Source organism: Populus alba, chromosome 1 (assembly GCF_005239225.2).
Source record: "Populus alba chromosome 1, ASM523922v2, whole genome shotgun sequence".
Taxonomy (NCBI): Eukaryota; Viridiplantae; Streptophyta; class Magnoliopsida; order Malpighiales; family Salicaceae; genus Populus; species Populus alba.
The window spans coordinates 23,460,337-23,470,823 of record NC_133284.1 but is presented as its reverse complement, the minus strand read 5'-3'; the positions used below and the strand labels follow the sequence as shown (position 1 = coordinate 23,470,823).

Here is a 10,487-nt window from a genome sequence, read left to right as displayed (position 1 = left end):
CAAGAGTAAATTAGGATTTTCCTTTAATGAAAAGCCAATTTTAGATTTTAGAATTTTTTTTCATTAATATTTTTTACTCCAATATTCATGGCATTTAATGAGAAGTTAGTAATTTAATATAAACAACTTTGAACAAATTTTTTATATGTTTTTAAGGAGTAATCATGTATTCGATCTCTAACTGTAGATGTGTTAATTAAAAGCATAAAATACCCTGGCTGATTTCTTTAAAAAATAAAGCAGTCTCCTTATAAAATGACACCGTTTTCTTTTAAATCTTTCAAAGTGACACATGCTTTGCTTTGAACAAAAACATATATTAACCAAACATAGCTCACCAAGCATATTAATATAAATCCTACTCATTATATATATATATATATATATATATATATATATATATATATATAAATCCCAGTATTTGAATACCAACCACACCTCTAGGCAGTGACCCCTTCCTTCCTTTTCTGGGTTTCTCATTAGATTCTGAAAGCAATTATTTACCGTAATGCCTGTAGATTTCAATAGTTGAAGACAAACTCATACAATCATGTAGGAATTTGAAATAGATTCCATGAACCAGATGGTTAGTGATATGATGGAACCAATAAACAAAAAAGTCTCAGCAAATATAACTGCTACAGTGACAAACATAAAAAAAAATGACATTATACATCAGAGGAATTATCAGATCTAAAACATGGAACCAAACCTTAAGAAGTATGTCCGACAGTGCCGCAACCAGTGTTATTACACATGAAGAACACTGGTGATTTGAAAATAGAACACCTTTTACTATGAATGCACTTGTGTTAATGCTAACTTACTGTTTGTCATTACTCATCAACAAGCTTCCATCCACACCGGTGGCAGTTTCCTCCTGGCAATGTTCCTTGGTCATCACCGGCAAGCTGCTAATAGATCCATGAATCTGTCGATTTACTTCAAGTGTAAGGTTACAATTTACACAGCAATACAAAATGAAATACTAAAATGTTAAGTAGATATGTGAAAACTTACCATGGTGTGAGACTTGAGAGACGAGGAATCAATAGCAGGCATCAAAGATGGGTCTGATGGCCTGTGAAACAGCAAATGCGCTATTGATCGATCTATTGGATTGGTATCAGTTTCCATATCCATTAATCCGGTCCTGGATGAGGAAAACCATTAAAATACACAAAAATAATAACCACTAAAAGAGCAAGAATTTGAGCTCTAGCCAATAGCATAAAGGCCTTTTACAAGTGAAACTTTTCCCCTTTGTTCTCCAACTGTTTTGAAAAAATCTCCCAAAACTTTAATATTCTTCTATACCTTCAACGGGAGCCTTCCTAATTGTATCTCATAGAACTGGCAAAGCAAGATATCTGAGATCAAACGCACTAAATACTACTCATTTCAGTGCGCCATTACAATCATAAATTTAATTAGCAAATAAATTGATTTGGTTTCTGATAATATTCTCCCTCTCATCCCAAATATTTTTTAGGGTTAACATAATGCAACTAAAGCAACCATTTTCATTGCATGTTCATCCCCATGCATCACCCAATCTTTTCATATATTGAGAACGGTAAACGATGCTAGTGCTTATCAACGAACAAGTCTTTTCAACATAATAATGCTAGGAGAACCTACTTTTTTGCCAATTATAAAATCTCTAACATTGAATAAACATGTTATGTGAGATTTTCCCTAATTCTCCAGAAGACCTACTCTTGCATGCCAAATGGGATTTTGGAGATGAAACAGGGGAAGGTGCCATAGAAGTGTGCCATATTTTCTATGATTTGGACCATTCGGAATGAAGGAAACGCTAGAATCTTCCAGGACAAACAACTTTCCTCCTTTCAAAATAGGACAAAATAGTTTTTCTCGCATCTTTATGGTGTTATGTACTGATGCTTTTACTATAATATCCTTAGCAAACATAGAGAATTAGAAAGTTTTTTAACATTGTTTTGTTCTCTTTTGCTCTTACGAGAACGGGTTATTCTCATGCCATGTGCATTTCTCTTTTAGTAGTTCTTCTATACTGTCCAATATAAATTTCTCTCTAAAAATGATGTCTTGAAGATGTGAGTATTTCAAAGTTTTTCTTTTACAATCAGACCCTCTAACTCTATGGATACCCTGACCAAGTACCGTGAATTATTTCATGTATTCTTTACCATATTAATGAGATCTTTTTTTACTCATTTTTTTACATTTATTCAACAAAATAGTTTGCTTTCCAAACAAGACCCTTGTGTCCTTTACAGGCCAGCCTACTTGCTGCTATAACCATCTCATGAAAGTGGAAATCTCCCAACACATCAAATGTAATCCTATCAGCCCATAAAGCCCTCATCATCTCCCATACCCATTTCAGTTGTAATAAAAGATTCTTCAATACATTGTCCAGGTGATGGTTTGTCTTGTTTCATCAAAGTAGAGTTTTTTTAAAGATCGAGGAAACTCCAGTTTTCTCAATCTTTTGTAAGATCTGATAAGTTCAAAATTTTCTCTTACATTTGTTTAACAAACATGTTAACATCCCAAAAGACCTCCTCACCCAATTCCAACCCAATTTTTTATTTAAACAAGCATTTGTGTATAAATCTTTTGTAAGATTTGATAAGCTCAAATTTCCCTTTCATCTTAACTCTGCCTTCTATCTATGATATCGATTTCACAAAAGATTTACTGCTACTTCGTAACATCCCAAAAAACATTTTAGTTCCAATGGCTGACACAATGGAAGCACTAACAAGCTTTGCAACTCCTCCATCTTCTTGTCCTGGCATTAACCCTCAGAAATACAGAATTCTTTAGATGCCTACCATCACCCTCATTCTCCAAAGGCTCAACAATAAAACTCCTTTCATTCTGATACTTGAGGCGCACTGGTGAAATTTGAAATCTAAATCAATGTATGCCTTAGCTAAAACCCAACACAACCAAAGGATCCCTTCAAACACTAAAAGAGTAATAATTTCAGAATAATTACTCAAATCCAGAAAGCAAAAGGAAACAGCATTGATATTTGAGATTAAGAAAATGTATCTAAGGGATAATCTACTCAGTTATGTCATTCTCTTTAATCTGTTTATCTAGCTGAACCATAATAGTTCCAAGTAAAACAACACCCTCCTATACAAGTGAATAACTGTCTTCAAACAACATTCACTCAAAGTATCAATTCTCTAGCCTTCGTACATAATTACCTAGGTCAACACCCAATTCCAACCCAAAAGGAGTGCCATGAAATGCTTGCTTAATAGTTTATAGCAATCTCTCTTATATTGCTTGCAATAAAGTCTCAAATCTCAATTAGCTAAATCTTTCAAATAAACCTTCTATCTCATTGATGCCATCATCTACTACATGAGATATTCCTTATGTGACTAAATATCAATGTTTGGAACCACCGAGGAGGGATGGCATTAATCACATTTCACCGCAACGGACCCACCAAAATCCCATCGATCATCATATCATTTTCCCTTAAGAGTATTCCTCACCGATCACTAGTTCTTGACCACTTAATGTTGATTGACTTGTCCTCCAAATACAGCATATATATTAGGGTAACTTCTTTACAGAGTTTATTAAATTAAATTTCAATGTGCTAGGTCATTAGCTGCCATTTTTGGACACAGAATAAATTGATCAGATGATATGAGTTCTGACAAGGAAAAAAAATAAGAGACAAGAAATGACATAAATGTTATGATTTTACATAGCTGAGTCTACAGACCTACATTCATAGATATTATATAATCACCTTTAAACAGGAGATGCAACAAGATTGATGATTGCCTAATAACCCATAATCATAATAGAAGTTACACATAAACATAAGTAGACATGTGATCACACACAAAAGAGAAAAAAAAACATACACTGAACAAATCAAGTCAGTCTAGGATATCTAAATAAATCACTCTTTGCTGCATCACTCCCCTTTGAAAAATAAGCACGCTTATAGCCTTAAGAGATCAGCAAATACAAACCAAGACAAGCCTGAAGTTCTTGGATATAAATTAACCTTGAATAGTTGTCTGGCCTAAGTAGCATATCAATCAAATTGGACATATAAGGAGATGAGAAGGAGAGTTTTTTTTTTTTTTTCACCAAGAAGTGAAAGTAACCAACAAGTAGGCCCCCACATAGAGGTGCAATATCAAGCTTAATGTTGAGCTCAACTTCCCGAGTCAAATTCTTGCCACATGAAGTAGCACAGAGGAACTTTAGCCCACTAGACCAATGTTTGAGAAAGTACCAAACAAAAAAGTTTGGGATAAACTATGGCATCGTTTAAAGAACTCTAAAATAATCCCAGCGACCTTATGATGAAACAAATATTAATTGCTTCACCAATGTTTAATCCAGGTTATATCAAGGAACATGACATGATAACATAGGTTATTTCCACTTCAAAGAATGAATGAAAGGCATGAAAATTATGCAATTCAGGCATCAAAATTACATAGAATCTAAGCTAGGCAATTCTGACTAGTTAGTACTCGGCTAAAGCACGCACGCCCCCTCTCCCCCCCGGCGGAAGCACACCCTCACACACAGATTGTGATTACTCATAACAAGAATAACTACAATCAATAAACAATAACATGCATCTTAACTTAAGAAGTACTGCACAAATAAGAAAAACAAAGAAAGTAAACAATGGAGAAAATAAAAGAGAGAAAGGCGTGACCATACTTATCAGCTTCTTCAGCCATCAATGCCCCACTTCTGTCTGCGCCATCTCTCTTGCCACCACTTCCATTCCTATGATTATGCCTTTGCTCAGCGCTTCTAGCTAAGCGATACAGGCTATCCCTTATACATAGTTTTGTCCTAATATCCAACTGAATTCAGGCAGGTTCAGATCACTAAATCCCACAATATTGACTTTATAATAATAATAATAATAATAATGGCAGGATCGTGCAGAGAATGATAATCACCAAGAGAAACATCTATAAGCCTTTTTTTATCATGTCAAATGCTCAGATCCCATTCATTCATACACATTTGCAAATATATAAACAACAATCATAATTTGAACATAATAACAGCACAAACTAGAAAATTCCATATCATTAAAAGAAGTATGTTACTGACCATCTCTTATATTATCTAAAGGTTGGTCAGCATTTTCCTATCAGCTTCCCGTATAGCCATACATAATAGTTGAAGACTATGCAATGCTTTTTATTGGTATTTTGTCACTCTGTAATAGTTGTTGCACAATTACTACCCTTTTTCCACTCTGAATATAAACCTTTGGAGGCTTTGGATGAAACCGATTTACACCATGGACTAACAAGAGAGAGAGCATGTCGAAAGTTGACATTAATAGTTTATGCTGCTATTTTAAAATTGCAAGGTTATGCTGTATTTTGTGAACCAAGTTTTCATATTTCATAATATTTTAAACACAATCAAGCGAAATCATTCAGAGCACTCACAGAAAAATGCACACACATACATAGGTTCTTCTAATGCTATGAAGATTCAGTTTTTATTATATCAATCATGTAATGCAAATAACCAAAGTTTTATAAACCACCACACCTGTTCCATGACTTGTTGAAGTTGGCGAAAACTAGCTGCTTCTAGTGAAACTCCATCCAACACAGAACTCATGCAAGAGCTCTCCTGTGCATTTGAAGAGTCTAGTTTTGCTGGAATCCCTGTGCCAACTCCTTTGATATCATATTCAGACTGACGGGCTACCTTCTTAGCTGAAACTGGACCATAAAATTCTGCTGGACCTACCATGTTTGCAGGTCTGAGATTCCTACCAGATGATGGTTCCTGGCAATGATACAGATTTTCCTCATTCTCATTTGTTGTTATAGCAGGAGCCTCAAAGTCAGGACCATTAGCGCTCTCAATGGACCGTACATGATTTGATGCATGGGAAGACTCCTTTGGAGAAGGAGATGGGTAGCCATTGTTTTCAGATTTAACATTAGATTGAGTTGGACAGGTCGAAATTTGATCTGAAGAATGACTGTAGTCGATGTGTATCAATGGCATATGTTTCTGCATGTAATTTAAGGAATTGGATCCTATTATTTGTTTATGCTGCTGGATCCCAGGAAGAGGTAAAACTTGATGGGATGAGTCTCCAGATGAATGCTTTGTATCTGCGAAATGCTTCATGTTAACGTTGAGAGGAAAGGAACCATTTTCAATATCACTGTCTTTTCTCCTTCCTTCAAATCGGTTGTTGTGCCTTGCCTGCCTTTTGTTCCAACTCATCTTTCATGCAACCACAAAATCAACATAGCAATGAATTCACGTATACATATAAATATGCAACCTGGCAATCAACTAAAATGCTTATGGAAGCGCCCCCCCACCCACCAGGGAACAATCAAGGAATCTGAATAGCAAATTTTTCCCTTCAGTGCAGAAGATATTTTAATTAGTGAAAAGAAAAGGATATTTAATGAGTTGCCCTTTAAATATATTATCCCCCAAACACTTTTGCAATGGTGATGGGAGGTGAAATGTTGAAATTGAACTCTTACTCGAGTAAAGGCTCCATCAAAACTAACAATTCTACACATGCAAGTCAAACTCTCCACCTCAATCTTAAGTAAGCCTCCATCCCAAATAAGTTCAGATCAGGTGATATCAGCTAATCTAAACAGAATTGAAAGAAGATATTGTATGAAAACATGAAGACTTCACCGACCTTTTCCTTGAGTACCAAGTCATCCATACTTGCAGATTTTGTCTCTGACCCATTCAGAAATGTTAAGTAACCAAGAGAAGAATGGTCAACAGCACTGGAAGTCCTGGAGCTTATTTTGTCATCTGTGAAAATGCTTTTCTTGTTGGAATTGTAGACTGAAGGGTCATCACAGCTTAGTTGTGAAGCTTCAGGATGTTCTGATACACTATCCAAAGCACTTGCCTCAGAATTTAAGAACTTGGAACCCAGATTCAACGCATCATCAGATCTTTCAGTGAAATCAGAAGATGAAAACCAGCACAAGTCATCTTCATTGCTCAGACTCCCCAGCCCAAATGTTGAATCACAACTTCTGCAAGATAAACCTATAGATATCATGCAAGAGTACGTGTCTTTGTGTGCAAATACATACTGATGTATACATCAACTCTTATGCATATTTTTACATGCTTCACGTGTGTGTGTGTACTCAAATAGATCATACAAAACTGTATCACTCATAAAATGAATATATTTAATTATAGAGATTGCAAATAATTCCACCAGTAGTGTGAATTTTCAAAAGTAGAGATGATGATGATGATGATGATGATGATGATGATATAGAAGGGGAAGGGTTGGACTACCTAAACATCCTATCAACATCCTCAAAATTTCCTATATCATCAGGCCACCCGTAATATAAGGGATCACTGCTTTCTTTGTCTTCACACTCATTATCAAAGAAGCTGAGATCATTGTCTGTCTTTGAAATGTGACTGAGTGGATAACTATACAGGTTATTATCAACTGCAGAACACTTTTCATCTGATGTAGGATCACTGGCACAGAACTCACTGCCAACTGAATCAATATTCCCACTTTTTAAACAATGACTGGGCATGCTTGTTTCTTCAGATCTTATTGTTATAAAGTCTTTGACTGTGCCACTATCTCGTGAGGTAGGAAACACACCATCAGGTGTGTTAGACCACGAATCCTTTTCTAACATTGTATCCTTCTTTACCAGAGTAGGTAAGCTAGCTTCCTCCTCTTCCTGAGTGCTATAGGTAAGTGAATCATCTTCATTATTCGCAAAACTAATTATCTTACTTTCAGGTTTCTTTTGCTTGACGCCCTGAGCTACAAAGCGATCTCCATATTCATGACCAGGATGAGGTACTATGTGATCATCACTCACACTGAATTCATCCCACGGATTATCTTCAAGCTGCCATAGAATATTAGAAACACACTGTAACCATCAGTATCTTCATGAGAAACACGATAAAAACACATAGAAAATGGAAGTTGATAATTTGGGATGAGACAAGAACAAAAACTGAAGATTGCGCTGCATTTAATTATTTATTGGCCAGAGAAGACGTGCAGGTTATCAGGAGTATTGACCCAATAAAAAGTGAGTGAGAAGATTGGTCTTGATCCCAATACGAGAGCTTCTTCACAAAATTAATGGAATTTAGAAACTCTACGGTAAGGATAATATGATTGCTGCAAATAAATTTCAAACCGCCAAAATAAATGAATAGCTGTCAGTGGTTGCAATGGGTATGTTTTCACTCAATATTTCAGGCCAAAAAAAAAGTCCCAAGAAAGCCAGAAAGGCTGTGATTCTGAGTACGTTAATAGATTACTAAATGCAGATAAAGTCGTCCTAACCAATTGTTGTTCTAAAACTGAATAGTTGAATATTTTTGCTTTTTCGCATAATGGGCTTAACCTGAAACAACATACGAGAATGATAAAATACCACAAACACACATAAAGGCATCACAAAACTATACTATTTGCAAAAAAAAAAAATAACCTCAAAAGAATCCCTACCTCATACATGCACAAATCTGACATTCCTCCACAATCACCTACCCGCCATTGAAGCCACACACAATTTCTTTATATGATGTCATGTTCTTCGTTGAAAGTTAATGCCCTCTCCAAAAAAGAAAAGAAAAAATAACAGTCAATTTCTGTGTATTCGGGTCAGAAGAGAACTAGATTCTTCACGCATCTGTTTCAAACCAGAACTCAACAAATTAGAGTTAAATACTTACAGAAATAGCATTAACCTAGCTAGTTTGTGGCATAGAATTAATCAGGGATTAGTCTTGCTTTACTGGTTATTCAACTAAACGCAAATCTTTTCTTTCTAAATCCAATATATAAACATACCAGAGGAATTTCTCAACTCTTTTTTAATTACTATAATTAAAAAAAATATATCAAAATTCAAAAAAAAATCTTAAATCTAAAACAAGCATAATAATTGGACTGTTATTCTTCGTTTCTCACAAATTCTCAGCAACCAAACAAGCCAGAAACCACAGACCAAACGGATCTCCCAGAGTAAAACTCACCTAAAAAGAATCCAAGTAAACGAAATCTTCCTCCTCCTCCTTTACTGCAAGACTTAACCCTAATCGAATCGCAGCCACTGATATTCAGAAGTTTCTACACAATTTTTCTTCTTCTTTTCTAGTATTCTACACCAGACCGCACTCTCTCTCTCTCTCTCTCTCTCTCTTTTCGGTACAAAAACAAAATTTTGAATTTTTTTAGTGGTTAATATTTTTTTAATTTTTCTGGATGAGGCACGTTCTGACACGTGGGTAGGAGATCAAAACAAGGAAGCGTAACAGATATCAAAACAGAAAGCAAGAATTCGTGGACGAGAGCGAGGGATGAGATCCAATCACTTTCTACCAGCCCATTGGTCCACGTAGCTCTCACCTACGAATCCCTCGACACATGTCTGGGACCAATCCATTACCCCGAATATTTATGCCCTGCACGTGGTCATGCCCACTGACGTCACTTTGTAGCCAAGTACACGGGGAAGAAAAAAAGAGCCGAGGGTTCTCTGTCTCTGGTTTCAAATAGTGGTTTCTTCGTCTCTGATTTCAAAAATGTTTTTTTTTTCTCCTTTTTTTTTTTTTTTGTGGTGGTTAATACCCCTCAAAATTTACTTTATTATTTTCTAAATTAGAGTTTTTCTGCACTGATTCTGCGTTGGAGGGTATTTATGATTGTTTTTTTAAAGTAATTTTTATTTAAAAATATATTAAATTAATATTTTTTTATTTTTTAAAAATTATTTTTGACATGAGCGCGTTAAAATGATCAAAAACAATAAAAAAATATTAATTTAAAGTAAAAAAAATAAATTTAAATTTTTTAAAAAATAATTTTAAAATATAAAAACAAATAGGCCAAATTCATCACTCAATCTGATCGATTCTCTTTGATCAATTATTTTCTTAAGTGGGTTTTTTTCAATCCGTTTGAAATTTTGATTCCATGAATGATCATGGTGGTTTCTACGTGCTGGTGATTTTAAGAGCATCTGATGAAGATGATGGCCATGAGAGGGAAGGGAATAATGGAAATTAGGAATGGATAAGAAGTGTGGGTCGCGTTACACTGCGGGTCAATTTTTTTTTATATAAAAATATATTAAAAAAAATTAAGATCTAAGAGTGTTAAATTTTTTTGTAAAACTATACCTAAGAGCATTGAGTCTATCTGACATGACTGACACAAAAGTTATATTTTATAATATTAATAATAATATTAAACTTGCATGACACAAATTTAAGTGAGTTTAGTTGCAACATCAAACCGTGGAGCCTTGGATATGGGTCTAGTTGCAATGTCGTGTTATAAAAATGTGATAATTAAAAAGAAAAAAATTTAATATTACATAATCAAATTTAAAAAAAAGATTAATTGAAAAGGGAAAAAAAACCAATAAAGCAAAGCCTTATTTCGATAAATAGTGTTTTGTAAGGAGGGG

At 34.8% G+C, this 10,487-nt stretch overlaps 1 protein-coding gene across 2 annotated transcripts; it reads right to left on the bottom strand.

The window, feature by feature from the left end:
- Positions 1-551: 551 nt before the first annotated feature.
- Positions 552-9,245, bottom strand: LOC118040197 (protein LNK1). Of its 2 annotated transcripts, none has more exons than XM_035047070.2 (8): positions 9,052-9,245; positions 8,522-8,705; positions 7,324-7,907; positions 6,698-7,049; positions 5,566-6,258; positions 4,708-4,856; positions 1,021-1,153; positions 552-931 (listed from the first exon to the last, which is right to left on the bottom strand). In XM_035047070.2, the coding sequence occupies exons 2-8, from the start codon at positions 8,543-8,545 to the stop codon at positions 824-826; spliced, it is 2,043 nt and encodes a 680-aa protein (XP_034902961.1). In that variant the 5' UTR covers positions 8,546-8,705; positions 9,052-9,245; the 3' UTR covers positions 552-823. The 2 variants fall into 2 exon arrangements, with proteins under 2 accessions (XP_034902961.1, XP_034902960.1); XM_035047069.2 differs by having other exon boundaries at positions 8,522-8,629; positions 9,052-9,244.
- Between the last annotated feature and the right edge of the window lie 1,242 nt (positions 9,246-10,487).

Bases quoted from the DNA above. Each gene is read 5' to 3' on its own strand.
- LOC118040197 (XM_035047070.2), bottom strand. From the start codon at position 8,545: ATGTCAGATTTGTGCATGTATGAG. The intron at 7,050-7,323 runs GTAGTCCAACCC...TTTATCTTGCAG, and splicing joins GATGTTGATAGGATGTTTAG to AAGTTGTGATTCAACATTTG. The intron at 6,259-6,697 runs GTCGGTGAAGTC...GTTGCATGAAAG, and splicing joins ACTTGGTACTCAAGGAAAAG to ATGAGTTGGAACAAAAGGCA.